The 23383-nt window shown below is 37.6% G+C and overlaps 1 protein-coding gene across 3 annotated transcripts in view; it reads right to left on the reverse strand.

The window, feature by feature from the left end:
* khdrbs3 (KH domain containing, RNA binding, signal transduction associated 3) overlaps positions 1-23383 on the reverse strand; it is a 141578-nt gene that overhangs the window by 27037 nt on the left and 91158 nt on the right. For all 3 annotated transcript variants that reach the window (XR_014608567.1, XM_084131850.1, XM_084131849.1), the window contains exons 3-6: positions 17832-17948; positions 13927-14073; positions 13285-13424; positions 10869-11055 (exon numbers count right to left, since the gene is read on the reverse strand). Coding sequence is in view for 2 of the 3 variants with exons in the window: in XM_084131850.1 (XP_083987976.1) it covers positions 10869-11055; positions 13285-13424; positions 13927-14073; positions 17832-17948 (591 nt within the window). In the remaining variant the exon portion in view is untranslated. The remainder of the gene's footprint in view (positions 1-10868; positions 11056-13284; positions 13425-13926; positions 14074-17831; positions 17949-23383) is intronic.

Here is a 23383-nt window from a genome sequence, read left to right on the forward strand (position 1 = left end):
ATAATCAACAAGAGGCTATATTAACTGAAAAACAATTATTTTCATGACTTGAAATGTGAGACAATTAATTAAGCGATAAAGTAAACCCAAACAACATGTTCTATTAATAATATAATCAATATGGGGCTTAAAAGTAAGTTCATAGTCAATCCAAAGACTAAGGTATTTAAATGAATCAACATTATCAAGAGATAAACCATCATCAAACATAATATTCAAATCAAAAGGATAGCAATGACAACGGCGCATACCAAACACCATACAACATACAACAAGAAGACCTCTTATTCAATATAAGCATATTATGAAACCATTTTTGAACAAATTTAAAATCAGATTTGTAACAAATCAGAATTAGTGGTGTGAATAACAGTAGATTTGAACATATTTGAATCATTAATAAAGATAGAAAAAAGTAACGGTCCCAGAGCAGAACATTACACCTTTATCAACAATTACATAATCAGACTGAAAACCCAGGAAAACAACAAACTGACAACTGTTATGAAGATAAGCATTAAACCAAAGAACAGCATTTCTAGTTAAACCAATACAGAATACAGTTTATCAATTGTATCGATTGTATCGATTTTATTTTTGACTTGGAAATAAACAAATGCTCTCCTGTAGACCTGATCTCCAGGTCAAAACAACACATAGACTAATTATCAACACATGCTATATTATTAATTATGCATTACTTCATATTAATATTCACATTATTCAAGTTAATATTCACAAGCTATTCTGTGGCATCACAAGTCTCCATATCTGTCCACCCCAGAAAAGTTTCCCCACAACTTTTTTAAACAAAGTTAAGCTCTTGAGTTGCTTAATATATGTTTACCCCGTTGTTACATCAGCAGAAGAGGTTTCAAAGGTTTCTGTAACAGCAGCGGATGACCTGTTTTCAATCTCACCTGCGCACGCTCTAATTTTGAGAATGCGATTGACATTGCAGCTGCGATCTGTGGCCTGTGAGAGTATGGATCTTTATTCAAGCTGCCAGCTGGGGTCTCAGTGGTGAGTCTATCAGAGCGCTGTTGGCCGGAGCTCAGGTAAGCGGTGTTCTGGAGAGAGCTCTATTAGAGTGGAGTAAAGCCATGTAATCACATTACATTTGCCTCCTTCAGCCCGGTGCCAGAAACGCAAAGCCACATTAGAGACACGGAGAGACCCAGACAAACTCAATCATGTTTAGCCTCTCTCTTGCGCACACACAGACATGTTTTTACTTATCTCAATGAGGGTACAGACTTCTATTTTTTTTTTTTTTGATATTAAAAGGGTTCCCACACCTTGGTTAACTTCAAATTCAAGGACCTTTCAAGGACTTTCCAGGTCCAATACCCTCAAATTCTAGGACTTAATGTGGGGACACATTTCAGGTGAGAGCACTAAGATACATTGTTACAGTTTTGCGCGTGTGAACATCATGGCAACGTACAACACAAAGTACCTCACGCGGGAAACACTTAACGTAACGCGTAAATGTGTGTAACTAACGTAAATCAAGCAAGCTAGTATGCATAGGTCACAAAGTGTTGACGAAATAGGCCTAACACATTAGCGGACCGGAGGGAATAATAAGGAATTTTTTACAGAAAACTTATTGCACAAAAAATAAATTCAAGCACTTTCAAGGACTTGTATCTATGTATGTTTATTTTCAAAAACTTTCCAGGGCCTTGAAATCTTTTTTCATATTCACAAACTTTCAAGGATTTCAAGGACCCGTGGGAACCCTATATTAAAGATAATTATTATAACGATAGACTAACCCAAAATAATGCATTTTTTCACAAAAAAAAAACCACATTGTTAATGGTGCGCGACTTTTACTTGCATACATACATACATAGGGCTTGACATTAACCGGGTGGATTTCAGTAGTTGCGTGTAACGCAGTCACTCCTACTGGCCACTGTGGCGGGTTGAATTTTATATATAATATATCCCATTTTCAATTGTAGTCATTTAAAAATGCATCTAAAATAATAAACTAAGTGCAATGATGTTTCAAAACACATATACAGTATACTAAAATATCTGATACATTTCCAATACTCATTTCCCACAAAATAGCTGTGCTTTCTCCCTCTTTCATCTTTCTGACAGCGAGTTGACGCACAAACCCGCCTCCCCTCACTCACTCGTTTCATTTGCTCCGGATGAATAGTGATTGTGTTACAGGGCTTGAATTTCAGCATGGGATTGAGCGTATTGCACATATTTTTACTCATTCCCTCAGATTTTGTGCTCACACCCAAAGTGTGCGTACATAAAGCCACCTCTCAATACTAAATTGAGGTCTTTTTCGCTGCTTATTGCACTTACACAGTCAAACACACAAAATAATGTCAAAATGCCGCTCTTAGTGAGAATTCACGTAACAGTTATGTTTTAGGTGAACGTAAACAGTTGAGAAAGAAAACGAATGTGTAGCAGTAATGGATCCGTGCTTCAGGTCTTAAAGTGACAGCAGCCTAATATATCTGCTGCCAAATGAGATAATATTAAAAATATCTATATGGCAGTTTTCCCCATGGTATCAATGTCAAAACTGTGGCCAGTGGCTAGTAACTTTGGAAAACCACTAGCCACAGTGGCCGGTGAGCAAATATACACAAAATAAATATCTAAAGGCCAGAATATAGTACAGACTTGAGGATAGACTCATTTGACTTGATCTAGTAAGCAAACATACAGAACAGCCTGCGACCAGCTAGAAACCACCTGCCTCTACTATCACACAGTCCTTCAGATGCCTCTGGCATGTTGGCAAAAGCCATTTGTTCTGGAATAGACATTGCTGTGATAACTCACCATCTTCTGTGTCTGAGATCTTTGATCTTTCACTATCGTCAGAGATTTGCAACAGTGTTTGAGGGTCACGAGAACACACACGTTACATCAGAAATAATGAGAACATCGACACTCTTAAGAGACACACACATGCACTACAGCCTGAATGAGAGACAGGCAGCTCCCTAGGTGAGTGTTCTGGTAGAACAGACACAATTGGCTGAAAGACAGGTTGTTAGAAGATAAGACCTGCCCGTAGAGGCCACAAAACCTCAGCACACACTTTAACAAGTTAACTACATGAGGACATACTACAGACCTTTACAGCTTAAAATACAGTTAAACTAACAAAAAAAGTGACAAAATGAAACGCTTTGAGTGTTTCTGTACTACACACAAACATACCACAACACACATTACCTGAGAAAGATCTAAAAACACACACAAACTGACACTCACGCATGGCTTGTCTGACTAACTCCATCACACTTGCTCATCTCTGCTCCAGTCTGCTGGGTTTTCTGGAATATTTCATAGTTTCACAGATCAGAACAAGAGCTTCGCGTCTGCCAAGATGTCCTGAGCGGCTTCACTCTCTTGGAATACTGAACACCTAACAAATATGAGCATGCAATTTACAGCGCAACAACATCATGAAGGGATATTTTTTTGCATTGTTGTCATTTTTATCCATAGTATTGACAGAGAGAAGTAAATCACTGGGAGAGGAAAAAAGAGAATGGATTAGGGAAGTGACATGAGCCAAATTTGAACTTACACAGCCTACATGAGAAACTAAGACATGTTCGTAGGTCAACATATTTTGTTGATCCTGGAACAACATTCCTGTCTGAAAATTTAGTCCAAACCAACACTGGAACTAAAATATCAAACAAGAACTTTATTCTTTCGCTATATGTATGGTGAAACATATCCTTTAGACTGAAAAAAGGGCTTTTTTGTAGCAACAACAGCACTAATGAACTCAAAGATTGATGAGCGCTCTTCACTCTATCCGTCTCACTTTTAAAACCATTCATAAAACCCAAACTATTCAGGTAGTTTAAAGCAGCTCATAGACATATTCTGAAGAATTCAAGAACATCCTCTACTGGACTAATAAACACACAGAACTAAACTACACTACTGTCAACTGCAATTACCACAAGGCTTCTGCCATGGTGATCAAACTGAGGGAGAATGGAAATCATAAACGCTGAGCTATCATGGGGCTCTGGCCATATTTGCATAAATAGAACTGATTTATGGGTATTCGGGTAGTCAGACTGAAACTATGAGGCGGAAGTATGCATGACATTATCCGTTTAATGGAATTTCATGCTCTGTCTCTCGCTTGTTATATGATAAGAAATGTTGCTCTCATTCGATATAATACTCACTATGAACATTCTAAAAGTTTATTGCAAAAGTGCCAATCACACCAAACTGCACAATAGTTCGGCGCAAATGCACAAATAAATGTGAGCCATTTACACGTCTCAATAGTATCGACATGCAACATGGCACTTAACTTATACAGTACACACATAATTTCAAGGCAAACAGTTTGGAATTTATTTGCACACTCAATTAAAGGTGCTCTAAGCGATGTTGGGTGACATCACTTGTTGACGTTCAAAGTATTGTCAAACAAAACGGAGGATAGCTCGACCCTCCCTCCTCCTTATCCTGTCCCCCCACCCCTCTCCCTTCTGTGCTTCTTGAAACAGTAGAGCTGTAGCGGTGCGTCGATGACGTCGACGCGTCGACGCCAAAATTACGTCGACGTCATATTTTTTGCGTCGACGCTTCTTTATTTATTATCTATTTATTTTTTTGCACCATTCCCGGAGGTACAGCTCGCCACACACACACCGCCCGCCGTGTTATTCTGCCATGTTTTCTCCCTTTCTTTCCAAACCGCGACAAACGCCAGTCTCCTTTCTCTGCAGAATGCCACAAATCCGCTCAACCAATCACAGCGCACCATTCCACGCATTGTAAACAGTAACGGTGGCGCTCTGACACCCGGCATCCTAGTTTTCCTTATCTACTTTGCACTTTTTGATCAACAAACAAACAAAAAAAATAATACATTGATGAACCTGTGGTGGATTCTGCCGTAGGGAAGAAAGGTAAGCCATCGAAATCTAATCATTTACGTGAGGAGATTAAGAAGATGAGGCACGCGGGAGGAAGAGAAATGCCGACTGATGCTTGTTCTCACACGACAGCGTCAAACTTCTATCGAATGCTGACACGTTAACCCCAGGGGATCTTTTAAAAAACTTTCAATTCTTGTACTCAAAGTCAACGAAAACCGAGCAGGACCTAAGCCATTTTACAGCTGATCGCCGTCAAAAAAGAAGGTCGCCGTCGTTTAGAAGGTATTTCTAGCGATGGCTGATTGAATGTAGCCTATGTTTAGTCCAGATTAGTATTGACCGAGTTCAGAGGCTGTCATATGTGGATCAACTTACTTTGTTGTGTATTTTCAACAGTTTCAATGTGAAAAATAACTTTTATATTGATTCAATGGATTAATTGCATGAAAAAAAAAGGATTTATCACATTTATACTATATTATTCAGAAGTAAACATTGTAGCTGACAGTGTGTTTATGTCAGAATGTTTATTTTTAAACCACAACCTTCTAAGTGCTTCTTTTACCAATATATTTAACATATCTTTTGCATTTCATCTTTTGCAAACAACGTCAAACTTGGCACTGCACTTACTCGTGCCCAGACAGCTGTCGAGTTTGAAATCCATCGGAGTAACGGCTCGACAGAGATATGCGAATAACAGACAGGATAAATAATTCCAATTAGTCGTTAGATTAGTCGACTAATCGATAAAATAATCGCCCGACTAATCGTTTAATTAATAATCGTTTACCCCAGCCCTATGAAACAGTCATGAACCATTTAAAAAAAAAACAAAAAAAAACTGGATTTACCAGCAAAAACAGAGCCACCTGAATGTTGGATTGGACATTCTGCCGGCTGAGTTCTCGCCACATTTTGAACGCTTTTCTGATGTAAATTCGGGACTTCGCGCGTTCCTTCTCCTTTTCCCTATTCTTTGTTATTTGGTCTTCGGAAAGTCGTCTCTTTGGTCGTGTGTCGGCCATATCAAAATTCAAGAGAATATAATTCTAACGTTAGTCATTGTTGTTGTCTAGGACATCTCTCCTCTAGCTAACTTCCCTCTTCATGCTTCTCTCTCCTCCACTCCCCACACCCCTCTTCATGTGCACGTGCACTAAACCCCCAACCCCCACCCCCAAATCATTCTTGTCGGTTATTGGCTGGAACACTGTTTGTTATGTTTCATGGTCCAGGTTGGGCCAGTTTGTTTTTGTTGCCGTTTATAGAGCCTGGGCTGTCTACAGAGACCGTGTTTTTTTACAGTGTGTTCAGGGGACAGGCAGCTAGCGGATAGTGAGGAGATGTTTGCTGTATGTGACAAAAAAATGTTTTGGCCTAAAAAACGCGTGACATCGCTTAGAGCACCTTTAAAAGATACAAAATGATCTGTGTAATTCACAATTATCCTGATTCACTGTTTCTGATGGAAATATCATATAAAGAAGCCTTAAACTACAATAATCTTTTGGAAAAGGGGTGTTTAGTTTAACAAAGCACCCATAGAATACAGTTCCTTCAGGGCTGCAAAACGAATCTGTTCCCACCCCAAGTGTAAAGCAAAACGTGATTGCTTGTAGCGAGAACGTGCTACGATTGGTAGCAATGTGGCCCTTATTTGGAGTCCACTTATTTGTGGATTTGTCTGCACGTCTTGACTGTTTCAGAATGTTTCAAAATCCACAAATGCTTGTGCGCGGGGATCTACAAATGCACAAGAAGTGATTCATAAATGTGTGCAGCGATTCACAAATGAATGCCAGGCAGAGTTGTGCTTGTGACATAAAACACATTTGTGTATTTATTTTTATATATATTTACAAATCTCATTTTATGTATTTCTGAATTTTATTAATTTTTGTGAAACTCTTTACATTTATTTGTGGATCTTAATCTATGCATTTGTGAATTAGATTTTTTTTTTTTTTAATCTCAACATTTATTTGTGAATCTCAATCTATTTATTTGGAATAACGCAACAATTCTAACCCCAAGTCCTCCTCTCGTATTACCTTGTCAAAGAAGATTTGTGTTTCTACACTGCATCTTAAAAAATTTAGATGCATCAAGAATCAGATTGTCACTCTGATTCAAAACCTAATCGGATCTTGACTTCCTTGACTTTCCCTTCACACTACCATACTTTCAACAAAAAGTGTCAAACACCTACTAAATACAGAGACTTTTAAAGTTGAAGACCCGAGGCTCAGGAATATGTTTTGAAGTGTTGTCACTTACTCAATAACAACTCCTACACTGGTCTGCATGTCACTAGTGTACTTCAGCGTGATAAAAACCGGCGTGGACAGAATGAAACGGCTCAACAGAGGAATCCGAGGAGCCCAGAGGCGAACCCATATGTCTCGCCATGTTATTGGGAAATAAACCCGTGATTTGTGTTGGTTCGAGAAACATCATGCTGGAAACAGGCATTCATTACACAACACTGGTGACAATGGAAGAAATTTCAGCACTCGACCAAAGGAGAGATGGTATCGCAACCGGCTCAGTAATTATGAGGCTAAACCAAAGTGACAAGCGGTTTTGATTGTGGAAACAGAGGTTCTGAGATACAGACTGGGATAATACATGCCATAATGGTATTACTGCAACCCTCCACAGAGAGTGACTCAGGTATCAGAGCGGCCCCTGAGAGGGAACGAATAGCTGATGAAATTACTTCATATTAATGACTCACACAGGGGGGAGCAGATCCACCTTTGCGGTAATCTGATCAAAAGGTTTTCAAATCGCTTAAGAGACGTGTTCATGCTGACCTCAGTTCATTCTCAGAGCTTGATAAAGATAAAGATATATGACCACGTTTGGGTCAGATGTATTAATCATGCAGGTGTTTGATATGATGCATCTTTTCTTTCCAGACTTGGGAAAGCGAATGTGATTAGTTGATTCGTGTAAACCCAGATGCTGAGAGCGGATATGACTTGGTAATCCCTGTAAATATGAATGGTAAGATTAGATGTGATTGGCTGATGGGATGCCACATGGGGTGGAGATGAAAACACAAACTGCAAGGTAAGAAGTCAAAAAGTAAAAGTAAAAAAAAAAAAAAAAGCAAATTTGAGGAAAATGAAAAGGAAAGTGATAAAGTATATGGGGATCCAAATGTGTCACTCAGTAATCAATAGAGAAATAAATAAATCAGTTGAGAAATTAAAAATGAATCAAATAATCAATTAATAAACATTAACAATAGGGTTAAGAATTTAGTAATTAAAAAAATTAGTTCATAAAAATACTGAAAATAAAATATTCGGTTTAGCCATTTATAGTATTAAAATAAAGAACAAAAAATAGTTTTGAATAAATGGAGCAATTCCAAGAGGGTCCTCACACCATCGGTGCTCGGGCCCTAAATAGTCTTTCAAAAGTTTGGGGTTCAGAAAGATTTTTGAGATTTTGCATTGTCAATACAAGATCTTGACCAAAAATGTATGCACTTTGATTGAAATAAATGTTGTGATGCTATTTCCATCAAGATGAGCAAACATGTTTGGTCAAGATCTTTGTATTGACAATGCAAGAGTCAAGCACTCTGTAAAGTCTCCTCCAGCACATCCCAAAGACTTTCAATGAAGGTCTGGACTCATGTGTGCCAATTCATGTGTGAAAATTGGCACATCTTTTATTATATATTGAATAAATTATATATTGAATAAACTTAATATATTTACTTCTCAAATTATTATTAAGTGGCATAAATAGGCCTGAATTTGGAAATGCAAAAGATGAAGAATGAATGTTGAAGAATAAATAGTATAAAGTGGCATTTTGAAAGCCAACAAAAATTTGATCATATTGTAAATCTTCAAGACACACTCTTCTGTTCGACCCCAAAACACTGATGTCATTTCCAACAATATGGGTGCAAAAAGACACTCTTGAGTCTAAAGCTGTCGCAATAGATGCATGAAAACCAATGACAACACCATGAGCACAATGTGATCAACACAGCCAAAGCTTAGGCCTACATAAAAACATGGAGGCTTCTCAATACAAGATCAACAGATTAAGAAATCTTCTTAAAGGGATAGTTATTTTGTTCCAAACCCCATTCCCATGGAACACATTTTGCATTTATTTTACATACAATGACAGTTCATCCTAAACACATCTATCAAGCAACAAAAAGGACAAACACGCACTATAAAAATAGTCCATACAACTACAGATTCTTGTTAAATCTGATTTCTGTCATTGTACAAATATACTTGCCCCAAAACCCTTCAACTTCTCCTTTTGCATTCCACTAAAAAAATAGGACCATAATTGTTTGGAATGGCATGAAGGTGAGAGAACAATGACAGCCTTTTAATTTATCCATCACTATTCCTCTACAAAGATGTCTTGTTAATTTCTCATGACTTGTCAAAACTCTCAGGACAGTCAAAAGATCGTTTTCCAGTTCGCTCCTGACGAGGAACATCTAAACACTGATTCAGAGTGACAGCTTCAGATTTATCATCCCACAGATGTTTGAATCGTTCCCAGTGTTTCAGGATCCTGCACAGACGTGTGTTTTGAGGCCGTTGAAACGATAGAGAACAGCTGGCGACTGAGTCGTTTCCTCTGACCCCAGCGCATTCGAACGGCGCCCCCTAAATAAACCTGTCAGATGCGGTTAGATACGGGCACTGCGGGGCGGCGTGCCAACTCTACCCACCTCTCCGGGCCCACCATCTGTTAAATATGCCACACGCGAGCCCAGAGACCTCTGAGACGTGCAACATCAAGAGGAGCTGGCGAAAGCTCCAATGTATTTGAACTGATTATTTTCCAACTCTCTCTGATAAATTAAAACTCAAAGCAGAGGAAATCTACAATGGTGTCAGAAGCAGGTGAGCAAATAAGACAATTTTTTCCACATAATCGAAAACAAAAACAAGTAAATCAAACAGATGAAATGATTTAGGATGTCTCCGGTAGACGGGCGCATCATGAACTGTTCTATTACGACTGACAAATGAGATCAGTGTCGGTAAACATTCATTTCTGTGAGAGCTTTGGCGAGCTATTGAGTTTGTTTTATATAATTTATCGATATGAGAAATGTCAACAATAAAACACAAGCAATTATAGGCACATATCACAGATAACACTTTCTGTCTACAGAGGACTAAAATGACTGTAACGGCACATATAGAGTAAGAATTGTTTTCACAAAAACAATTGCATATACCATTGCAGTTATTGTTCATAAAAACTAAAACTATTACAGATTACTTCTGTTCATTTAAATAAATCAGAAATAATATATATATATATATATATATATATATATATATATATATATATATATATATATATATATATATAATGACAAAGGCATATAACAAAATTAGTAAAACTTACAATTGAAATGAAAATGCTCAAAAGTATCAATAAATACAATAATATTATAGAAAAATGATAATAAAATAACACTGGCAAAAGACTATGGTAGAATCTTAAAGTGCGTAGATATGCACAGTTGATGGTAAAGTACACAATTACGTATGAATTACACTGTAAGAAAATATATGATCAATAAGCTATGACAACATGTTTTTACATTGCTTATCAAAACTCATCAAAATAAGTTAGGCAATTTTCAACTTTTTTTATAAGTTATACAAGATTCAACTCCTTTTTTAAGTCAGTTTAATGTAAATTAAGTTGAAATGACTTAAACAACCAAGTCGATTGAATTGAAAAATTTAAGGCAGCAACTTTTTTACAGTGTAATAAAAAAATGTGCATATTTCAATGCATATCAATCAATGCATATTTCAAAAGTCCAGCAGAAATAGTACCTCATCTGGCCACCATTCTGACCTTGCATACTATATACCCTTTGTTAGAGTCCCTGAAGAGAGTGACGTCTGTACTGTAGTAATGGATGTTACAGTTACTTACGTATTCACCGTAGGCATCCTGCACGGTTGGAGGAGGAGGTCTGTACCCAGGTGGGGGCGGAGCTCCTCGTGCTCTCTGTGAGGGAACCCCCCTCCCTCTGCTGGACGGGACCCTGCTGGGCGGAGCTCCTCTGGGCGCCACCCCCCGGGGAACTGCAGCCTGAGGCGGAGGAACACCCCCTCTACTCCTGCAGGACAAACACCTCAGCTCAATATACATCAATGAAATTTCATATGTCAATCAATTACATTTTTTGAAAGAATCATAGGCCTTTGTGAAACATTACAACAGGAACAATAATGAACAAAATAGTGTAAAAAAAATCATAAAAAAGCCAAAAATATTTCATATACATTTGACATTTTTTTACAAAAATGGACTGAATTAGTGGTTTAAAAAAACGTTATATACTACAATACAATATGTGCTTAAATGTTTGAATTAGTTTTATAGACAAGCTAAAGTATAAGTCATAATATATTTAACATTTTGCTTGTCCCTATGTAATTCCCATAATTCCACAGTTTTGATGACTTCTGATGACTGTCTAAATTTTTGACTGTAGTGCACACTATCGTTCAATGGTTTGGGGACTTTATTTTGTTGATTTTTATTCAACAAGGAGGTGTTAAATTGATTAAAAGTGACAGTAAAGCCTTTTTGACAGTAAAGGCAGTGTTACAAAAGAAATTGCATTTCAAATAAATGCTGAACTGAACTTTCTGTGACACTGAAAACTGGAGCTTTGCCATCACAGGAATAAATTACATTTTAAAATAATATAAAAATATTATATAGAAAGCAGTTATTTTAAAATGGCAATAATATTTCACAATATTGCTGTTTTTACTGATTAAATATTATTTTTTTATCAAATAAATGCAGCCTTGGTGAGCATAAAACATTACAAAAATCTTGCCGACCCCAAATTTTGAATGGTAGAGTATATAAAAAATTCCACTTTACAATCACAGGATTTTCTATGAATCTTTCAGCTGACAGACAGACAGATCTAGTATCTAGATCTAGCTATCATTTACAAAATAACCCCCAAACTGGGGTACGTGAGGTGACAGAGGGGTACGCAAAAAAAATACAGAGTTTTGCCGTTCATTAAATTCTGTCCGTAGCGGTGTTTCGTTAAAAAAATAAAACAGTTTTTTGTTTAAAAGCAGTGCCTCTGTTCTTTCTTATGATATATTGCATGTGCAGATATTCATGCAACAAAATATTGTGGGGGCCATGACACTTTTGTGAAAATGATCAAAAATGCTGGCATTGGCTGGCAACCTCTTAAAAATACGCTGGAGGGGAAAGAGTTAAAAAATACGCACCTGAAAATCAATATAAAGGGGAAAATATCGTCCCTTAATAAAAAAGGTGTGAGTGCAGTGTAAGAGGAAAAGAGGAGGTGCGCAGAAGGATGTTAAACGCCTCAGGAGGTTTGGAAAGTTTGGAAACCACTGCTCTAATGGAAGATTGCTTTAATGGTTTTATTGAATTTTCCTCTCCAACTATGATAAAAATGAGAATAATTTGAGGTAATGACATTAGTGTCAGTCCGTGTGAGAATAAATCTGCCAGTTATGCCGCATTAAACTCTCAGTGGAGTTTAAAATTCTTTGCTCAATAAACAGCAGAAAAAATTCAAATAAACAGAGAAGGTGATATTAAGGAGTTAATTTGCCTTATTTACATGTTTTTCTGGCGTTTCACAGTTTTGTAGTTTATGCGGTAAATGTTCTCAGTGGCTATGTTTTCATCCAAACTTGCGAATTTAACTTGTGTGCAGAATTGGAATATTGCATTAAACATTTGCAAATAAAGCACCATTTCCATCCAATGTGTTCAAGAGAACAGAATGGGAAATTGGCGCAAAATATCTGTAATAAAAATGGAAGTTGCTGCCATTATCTTTCTTCCTACATCATTAATGACATAAATGATCATTGAGCAGACGAAACGCAATAAACGCTGTCATGTTATCTTGCGTTCGGACGCCTGGTGTTTGGGAATGCAATCATGTGACACTTCTGGGAGGGAATTTAACCAATTATTCTGATGACAAACTCAGGCATTTCAGAACGACCAAACATTTAAAATGCTGTGTGATGAAATTGGTCCACTGGTTTGTTCAGTTATCCAATCACATTCTCTGTTAAGGCAAAGTCATGAGTAAGGCAAAGAGTTTGTTGCGCATCGAGGGATTTATTCTTTAAATGTGTTTACATTGTAGTTTATGCGCATGTCTTCTTATCAGATAAATATATCCACCTCATTTGAGCGCATTCGTTTTTATGTACATTTTTAGAATTTGTGCACAGTGTTTTTACGCATTTACCCAAAATGTGCATAAAAATAGGTGGATGGAAACATAGCTAGTGATCACAGCAAGTACAATCAAATCTGATTGTACCTGTGCGGTCCCGGCGCTGGTGTTCCTCTGGCTCGTGTGCTGGTTTTGCCTCTCGCAGCCGGGACTTTGGCGTCCTCCGAGCCGCCGTTCAGATATGTCAGCTCCTGTAGTTGAGCCTGTCTGATCTCATCATTATAGTCCTGTAAGACACACACACACACACACACACACACGGGCAGTAGTTAATGAGCTGGAACAGGCAATAATGGTGCACTTGATTTTCAAGGGGAAATATACGCCCCCAGCAACCCCAAACATGCTCCAACATGTCTTTTTCCCCAAGAGGAAGAATTCTGCATATAAATAGTAACATTTAATATAGCTTTTCATTAGCATAACAGATGCGACTGTGAGATGTTATATACATAAAGTCAATACTGCGCACACACGTGTACATATGCATAGTGTTTGTTGCCCTAACTAAAATAGGATTTTCAGCAAAAAACAAAACAAAACAAAAACACGTCCTGTGGACACCAGGCCTCCTTAGACAAAATGTACCTGGTAAAAATACAATTTTTAAAACCAGTGAATATGTATTTTTGGTCTCAAGGTAATAAACACTGCAATCAGGTAACAGCCAACATCCTGATGCTCAGCTTTTGTTCAGCAGATCGCACTCACACCTGTGTGCAAACATACCGGGATAAGGAATTTTTTGATCTCCTCCAGAGCATGACCCATTCTCGCATACGCTTCGGCGGGGGGAGCGAACACCTCGATCAGCACGTGAAGATCTTCGTTAAGGTGATTATACTTTGCCTCTCCGCTCTTTCGCAGTTCTTCTTCCTGTTAACGCAAGAGTACGAAAAAAGAAACATTTGTGCATTTGCGCACTTTTGCAAGCAAGGAACTAAAAATTGTGTAAATTAACAGTCAACATTTTATTTTATTTTTCTGAAGTTTTACTTATTAAAAAAGTTAAAATATAAAATAAAGTATATATAAAATACAGTAGCAAAAACAGCCTGTTCAAACAGTTTATGTTCGAAATTTTTATTAAAAGAAAGTCATATTTTTATTCAGCAAAGACGTATTAAATTGATCAAAAGCGACAGTAAAGACATTTATTATGTTACAAAATATTTCTATTTCAAATAAATTCATCAAAGAATACATCAAAAAAGGTAAATTATTTTTTAAATAAAAACAAATAAATAAGGTAAGGGTTAGGGTTAATAAATAAGAAAATGTAAATAATAATTTAAAAATAGAAGATGCAGGAAGGAAAGACCCTTTTTACACCTTTGAAATGCCACGTTCTGGATACTAAGGGATGTAAATAAATAAACAAGCAAAATTAATAAACTGCAGTAATTATGCCATGCATATTTAATTCAATTAAAATGGAAATTCCATATGCAAATCCATTAACACTGGGCAGCGAGTATGTGTGTGTGTGTGTGTTGGTGGTGGTGGTGGTGGTGGGGGGATTCAGAACTGTAAGCTGACGCAAAGCAAAAGAGCAATTTAACAGGAACACAAAACAAAAACATGGCAAATAATTACATCAGCCCACCCGGCAGATGCACAGATGAAGCAGGGTGAGATTCCTTCATCCAACATGTTTTTTCATTGGAGAGCAAAACATGTTAAGTGTGTGTGTGTGTGTCTCCTGTGCTTCCTCTGATGTAATGCAGTTAATCTGATCTCTTTAAGACAGTCGATGTTATGCAAATGAGATGCTAATTTCATCTACTGTTTACTGAAAGAGGTGAGCTTAGTGCAGATATGGTGAGGTAACAGAGTGTGTGTGTGCGTGCAATGGCAGTAAGAAAAAAACTGGTTTTGCTGTCATTGGTTTTGCTGTTTCACAGAACCAAGATATGCTGTTGTTGTAATGTTAGCTATAGTAACAGGACAGTTATGAGTGTCATTGAGTTTCTGACGACTAACAACAAACTCTTGCTTGTATATACTCTTGTGTACTGTATGCTCTTTTTTGTTCTTCCTTGACGTTCATTCGTCATCTTCGCTTTATTTTTCGCGAAGCATTTTTTTTATATGATAAAGAGACATCCACTCTTGCATTGTGTGTTCGTTCATTTTGGGGGCGGAGCAACGAAGGGAGGGGTGTGTAAAATATCAGATTTGATTAAAAAATAACTGTTATATTTGTATGGTCTACAGCTTCGAGAAAAGTGCTTGCAAAAGCATATTTTTCATATTTATCGGTGAACACACATATACATATTAAGTTTTCTAAACTGCTTCCAAAAAACAACCTCTTGTAGGGTTTGGGGCGTGTATGTTTACTATCAACATCGTTTGGTAAATTCTGTGAAATTCGTTTCTGCGAATTCTAGAACATCAAAGAGAATTATGAGCTTTAAGCAAATCTCTCCTCTCTGCTGTGAGACGGCACTGCAGGAGAATCTCCAAACGGCTTAAAACCGCGCAGGTGAGCGTTCCAGATCCAAACCGTCCAATTTGCGCCGCACAATTCTCCCTCTCTCGCTTTTCTCCGTGGAGAGCTTGTTCACCAAAATCTGACAGGACCGGAGGAGAGCAGCAGTCAATAACAACACGCCCAATTAGTAGATAAAACCTTCCAGAACACCCCGAGCTCTGTTACAGCTGTCTGAAGGGAGAAGATTGCTCGTGTGAACAGGGATGTAATTGCGAGCACGCTTATACATGCATACATCAAAATCACCTGCAGTCGAGCTATTCAGAAATGGCCCAAAATCAACATCACACACACACACACACACACACACACATCTGTGAGAAATATGCTGGGGGGAAATGTCAATCACTTAAAGGATACATATCATGGAATTTTCTGACTCTTTTGAAATACATTTTGCACAAAATAACGTTAACCAATTATAGCATAGGTCATTTAGAACAGTCTTAAAAGTACAGCCTTTTCTAAAAGTTTATGGTGCGAAAGATTTACAAAAAAATTATACTTTCTTGGGCAGCAAATCAGCATTTTAGAATGATTTCTGAAGGAGTAATTATGCTGAAAATGCAGCTTTGCATCACAGTGTCATGAAACAGAAGGATACACACAGGTAAAGTAATCAAAAGGTTTATTTGCAGAAGTATGTGATCGCAACGATGGAAGCAGGTGAGTAACTGATGAATATAGTGTTCATCGTAAGGCGTCGGATAAGGCGTCGGGTAAGGAGTCGGGTAAGGCGTCGGGTAAGGCGTCGGGTAAGGCGTCGGGTAAGGCGTCGGGTAAGGCGTCGGGTAAGGCGTCGGGTAAGGCGTCGGGTAAGGCGTCGGGTAAGGCTTCTTTGAGGGAATAACAAGACTAGACAACGGTGAACTGCAGAGGGAAGAGTTATATAGTGCTGGATGATGATCAGTGAAGATTGGTGACAGGTGACGGTGATCTCTGTGATTGGGAAGTGCATGCAGGTGAGGGCCAGGGAGGATGATGGGAAATGTAGTGAGGGGGTGGTGACTAGCTGGTGACCGTGACACACAGGAATACATTACAACTTAAAATATATTAATATAGAAAATAGTTATTATAAGTTATGATAATATTTCAAAATATTAATGTTTTATTGCATTTTTGTTCTAATAAATGCAGCCGTGGTGAGCATAAAAGTCTTGTGCTTATACTTATGACAACATTCAAAAAAATCTTACCAACCATTTGAAAAGTAGTGTATGTTTTAACTTTATTCTCTATGGGAGCTGGGAGTGAGGGGACTGTGGGATTGAAAAACCTTTATGCAAATGAGAAGTGCAAAAATGCTGGACGGCAGCCAATCACTGTGGGGTGAAAGCAGTGATTTTCATTATCTGCCAACAGTTTCTGGTACTTAAAGCACATCATTACTTATTATTTAATTTAATTCAGATTTCAAATGCAGTTTACACTCTAAAGTGTTTTAAGCCATAAAAATGTTATACGTAATTGAAATAAGCACAAATGTTAGGGCACGTCAAAACAACACCAGTGTCCAGAAGACACCTCAGACCCCACAGGGTTACTTTGGACATTAGGAAATCCAATTTTCCAGCTGTATCTATGCAGATAGATTGAGCTTATATTGAAAACAATTATAGACCTGAACTGGGCTGTTTTTGGTCCAAGAAACCTTGGCTTGCATAAAAAGAGATCAGGGGAAAACCACTAAATCGTACAAAACGACCACTTTAAATAGAAGAATGCCTCTGAATTGCTTGAACAGCCAATGTCAGTTGAATGAAATGCTTGAAGAACTAATCTGTTTTTTGTCAATAACCCCAAACCTATCAGACAATATATCTCTGTCCCTTTGTCTCTTGTGTTCTTTCTCTCTCTGACAGGACGCTGAGGTTAGCATTTCTTTATGACATTGTATACCTCTTTCCAGGTGTGGGGGGGGGGGCATCAGCAACTATCGATCGATTCAATCAGCGGCGCAGCGCGTAGAAAAACGACAGACGCAGTCGAGATCGTTCAGAACGCTTCTCACCCGTGACAGCGGAGACAATGAGACGATGCGGTAAAAGACGGGACAGAAACGCAAGCTCCTGCCTCGTACACTCTGATTAACGGCCCAAAGGAAAAGCACTGATAATAAGGGGAAAAAGAATACCTTTTCTTTGTCTCTCATGGATCCCTTGCCGAGGATGGACATCTTGGTCAGCGTGTCCTCTTGTAGTCTCTTTAATGAGTTCCCTCGAGGACCCAGGAGTTTACCCACAAAATTAAACTAATAAAGAGGGAAAAAACAGAGAGCTTTACTAACACTTCATTGTACTGTCTTCTAATAACTATTCCTTACTATATCAGTTATGCAGAATTACATGCTAAATATTTCCTCTGCAAAAGTAGTTAAACATTTATCAAATCCACACACTGGTATATTAAACAACCAATTAAACAGTGCCACTTTCTTTTCCATTACCCATGATTCCCCCCCTTTTACCCATGATTTTTTTTACTGGTTATGTATTCTTTAATGATCAAATATTTATGTAAGACACTGTACTTGCTTCTTTGTTCAAAATTTGTATTAATATTTTACAATTTATGATTTTTTTTGTTTTTATAATTAGCTAGTTCACACACACACACACACACACACACACACACACACACACACACACACACACACACACACACACATATATATATACAGTGAGGAAAATAAGTATTTGAACACCCTGCTATTTTGCAAGTTCTCCCACTTAGAAATCATGGAGGGGTCTGAAATTGTCATCGTAGGTGCATGTCCACTGTGAGAGACGTAATCTTTAAAAAAAAATCCAGAAATCACAATGTATGATTTTTTAACTATTTATTTGTATGATACAGCTGCAAATAAGTATTTGAACACCTGAGAAAATCAATGTTAACATTTGGTACAGTAGCCTTTGTTTGCAATTACAGAGGTCAAACGTTTCCTGTAGTTTTTCACCAGGTTTGCACACACTGCAGGAGGGATTTTGGCCCACTCCTCCACACAGATCTTCTCTAGATCAGTCAGGTTTCTGGGCTGTCGCTGAGAAACACGGAGTTTGAGCTCCCTCCAAAGATTCTCTATTGGGTTTAGGTCTGGAGACTGGCTAGGCCACGCCAGAACCTTGATATGCTTCTTACAGAGCCACTCCTTGGTTATCCTGGCTGTGTGCTTCGGGTCATTGTCATGTTGGAAGACCCAGCCTCGACCCATCTTCAATGCTGTAACTGAGGGAAGGAGGTTGTTCCCCAAAATCTCGCAATACATGGCCCCGGTCATCCTCTCCTTAATACAGTGCAGTCGCCCTGTCCCATGTGCAGAAAAACACCCCCAAAGCATGATGCTACCACCCCCATGCTTCACAGTAGGGATGGTGTTCTTGGGATGGTACTCATAATTCTTCTTCCTCCAAACACGTTTAGTGGAATTATGACCAAAAAGTTCTATTTTGGTCTCATCTGACCACATGACTTTCTCCCATGACTCCTCTGGATCATCCAAATGGTCATTGGCAAACTTAAGACGGGCCTTGACATGTGCTGGTTTAAGCAGGGGAACCTTCCGTGCCATGCATGATTTCAAACCATGACGTCTTAGTGTATTACCAACAGTAACCTTGGAAACGGTGGTCCCAGCTCTTTTCAGGTCATTGACCAGCTCCTCCCGTGTAGTTCTGGGCTGATTTCTCACCTTTCTTAGGATCATTGAGACCCCACGAAGTGAGATCTTGCATGGAGCCCCAGTCCGAGGGAGATTGACAGTCATGTTTAGCTTCTTCCATTTTCTAATGATTGCTCCAACAGTGGACCTTTTTTCACCAAGCTGCTTGGCAATTTCCCCGTAGCCCTTTCCAGCCTTGTGGAGGTGTACAATTTTGTCTCTAGTGTCTTTGGACAGCTCTTTGGTCTTGGCCATGTTAGTAGTTGGATTCTTACTGATTGTATGGGGTGGACAGGTGTCTTTATGCAGCTAACGACCTCAAACAGGTGCATCTAATTTAGGATAATAAATGGAGTGGAGGTGGACATTTTAAAGGCAGACTAACAGGTCTTTGAGGGTCAGAATTCTAGCTGATAGACAGGTGTTAAAATACTTATTTGCAGCTGTATCATACAAATAAATAGTTAAAAAATCATATATTGTGATTTCTGGATTTTTTTTTAGATTATGTCTCTCACAGTGGACATGCACCTACTATGACAATTTCAGACCCCTCCATGATTTCCAAGTGGGAGAACTTGCAAAATAGCAGGGTGTTCAAATACTTATTTTACTCACTGTATATATATATGTAACTATCTAATTATAAAAACAAAAACACATAACTACATGATGTGCCGATTAATTAATCTAATTAATTGCAATTTAATTGCACATCAAATTTGGCTGAGAAATTACCCTTAAAAGATAATTTAAAGTCATTATTGTGTTAAATAAGAAAATCATCAAAAGACATTACAAAAAGTAGCTTTAGAAATAAATATTTTATCTGATTCAACATAGAATTTATTACACAAACTTTTAGGCTACAAGGGCCATCATTTTTTGAATTGGTATTTAGATATATTTACAGACCAAAAATAGCTTCAAAATAGCTTTTATGTTCTGCAAAAGAAAGAAAGTTATACAGGTTTGAAACAACATTAGGGTGAGTAAATGTAAAGAAACCGGATTTTCATTTTTGGACATGAACAGCACTCATGTAATATTGCAGTCGTTACTCATGTGATATTGCTTAAAGGGATAGTTCACCCAAAAAAATTGAATTCCGTTATTGATTACTAAATTAGTAATATTAACTATAAACCCGTAAGACTTTTGTTCATCTTTGAAACACAAATGAAGATCTTTTTGATGAAATCTGAGAGATTTCTGTCCCTCCATTGACAGCTACGCAACCAGTGTTGCCAACTATTTTCAAAGGAAAGTAGCTAACGCCTCCCCTAAAAGTCGCTAAATGTCGCTAGATGACGTCATACATCAATTAGCATATTCATGACGTCATCGCGGCGTACTTGCGTTCTGCCTGCCTAATGTTTTTTCTCATTAAAATCATGCCTACATACTGTATTTTAATATAACATAACATAACATAATATAATATAATATAATATAATATAATATAATATAATATAATATAATATAATATAATATAATATAATATAATATAATATAATATAGGCTATATAGCCGAATGTCCAATAAAGCTGTTCTCATTTACTATATTTTTTTGTCAGACAATAGAACGAGTAGCTATTGAATGACTATTTTTTATATGTGTAAAATTATCTGAACTGAGAGAGTTCGGGAACTGGGTGAACTAAAGCACTGTGATAGTGAGTATTACAAGTAATAAGCACAAGAAAAGAAAGGAAAATAAAATGGTCAAACTAAATTCTTTAAATATAAATCAAAAGATAAGTGATAAGTCCGTCCGTGGAAACAACACTGCTCATTCACGTCTGTCAGCTGCCGTGCTGCTGCCCTCAGCCATTCACAGAACAGGGTAGACGCAGAGAGAGGTGTGTGACGGCAAGGAGAAAGCAAATCTCGTGCTCGCAGGACTCATGCTGGCAACATTTGGAGGTTACTGAGGTTTGTTCAAAAAGTAGCTAGATTAGTCGCTGGTCGCTTTTTTGAAAAGTTGTCGCTAAAGGGGTCTGAAAAGTCGCTAAAAATAGCGACAAAGGCGCTAAGTTGGCAACACTGTACGCAACTACCACTTTGACGCTTCAAAAAGTTAATAAAGAGATCGTAAAACTAATCCATTGTAAATTGAGCGGTTTAGTACAAATATTCTGAAGAGACACGATTGCTTTATATGCTGAACCGATTTAATTTAGGCTTTTATTCACACATTTAAGTGTAACAAACAATATAGTGTTTTATTTCCATATAACTGATTATAAACTAATCACTGAGGTCCCAAACAAATGAAGATGAAACTTCAAATTGCTTCAATAATGCAAAATGTACGAGTTAAGTGGCAACAGCATTCATTTTTTATTTCATTTCTTTTTTATAATTAATAGTTTTAAATGACCGTGCTACATTTCCAGTGTTCAGCGCTTGCGAGGGGACAAAACCATAAAGTTTCTCTTGACAGAACTGCATCTGTAAAAAACGCTTTACTGAATCAAAAGAGACTCAAGATCTAAAACACACACAGTTTTGTGTCAGAATTCAGATGGATACAGGTGGCGAGGATCAAAGAAACAAGAGAGAGAATAAAAAGAAAGAAAGGAAGAAGAAACATCCCAGAGAGACCAAAGGATGACAAAAGAAAGAGGAAGCGTATTGGCTGAGGAGGTGAGACGGTTTCTCGGATGTCCTTGTTAAACCGCTTCATCTGCGCCTGCTGTCTAGGCTTGTTAGCGATCTCAGTGCTGAACCTGGAGTGGGAGATCAAATCCTGCCACCCATGAAGACCTCAGAGAAAGTCTACTGACATGTTCTGAAACTCACAGCAACACAAAGGCTTGACTGAATCTGCTGGTAAAATACGAATTCCAGAATTAGCAGAAAGAGCGGAGTGGCTGTACCTCTACTACATACTAAAAGCATGCACTTCACTGGTGATGGGAAAGTGTACACTTTTGAGTTCATAGTATGTCAGTACGCATGTGAACGTAAGCATTCAACTACTTTCATTAAAATGCATTGTTTCATGAACTATTAGGTTAACTGCTGTAGAAGAATGGATGCATACTTTGACAATTCCAACAGACAAACTTTTTTTATCCGAGCATCTCTGGCATACAACGTTCAACTTTTACTGCTCAGAGTTTGAAGAGTTTATCTGAAGAGATGTTGGCATACTGTACAGTACAGAACTATACAATAAATATATACAGAAGTTCAGATTTGCATTTGCATTTAGAAGAATTTAACCCTTTGGCTGTGTTGAAAACCCTGTAACACCTTTGATGTTTCTAGTCAAAATAACCGGCCTTTTAAAAATTGCTTGTAAATTTCTCGCCATGCAATATTATCATCACCAAATATTGAATTTGGATTGATTGTAGGCCTCATTGATATGAGCTTATGCACCGCAGTTTTTTAGTGAAAAAAAAAACATTATTTTTCGATAATTTTGTCAATGTTCAGCAAAATATGGATGCAGTTTATCACACTAGTGTGCTTTAATGTTTAACCAGGAAGTTTTTTAAATGCTTCTATTTTGTACAAAATGTCGCACTTGTGGTCTTCCCGAAATGGTCAAAAATGACCAGCCTATACAAAAAATAGCTTATAAATCTCTCATTATATATTATCACTAAATATTGGGTTCAATATTTTTGTCAACTTGTTTTCTTTCAGTTAGGGCAGGGTTTGTATTTATTTTTGTAACTGATTGATCGAAATTTTGGGAAGTATAATTATAACCCTGTTCGAGTCAAAGTCAGTAAGTTTTTATCCAATGAGATAACATTAACTGACATTTTCGGGAAAAAGAAGAATCTCTCTGCATGGGTCAAAATGACCCGACCACAACAGAAGCGTTAATGAGAAATGTTTGAGTTTATCTCTGTCCTGTAAATGTAGACTTTGGTATCTTGCCAAGTCTTTGCATAAGACACAGTTGAGATCTCTTCTGAAACTCTAAAGGAGAAACTTTCCATGAAACTTCCATTTGCTATAATAAACATAATCTCATTGCTCTTTAGAAGAAACAATTGAGATGT

Source organism: Abramis brama (genome assembly GCF_963993115.1).
Source record: "Abramis brama genome assembly, chromosome: 12".
Lineage (NCBI taxonomy): Eukaryota > Metazoa > Chordata > Actinopteri > Cypriniformes > Leuciscidae > Abramis > Abramis brama.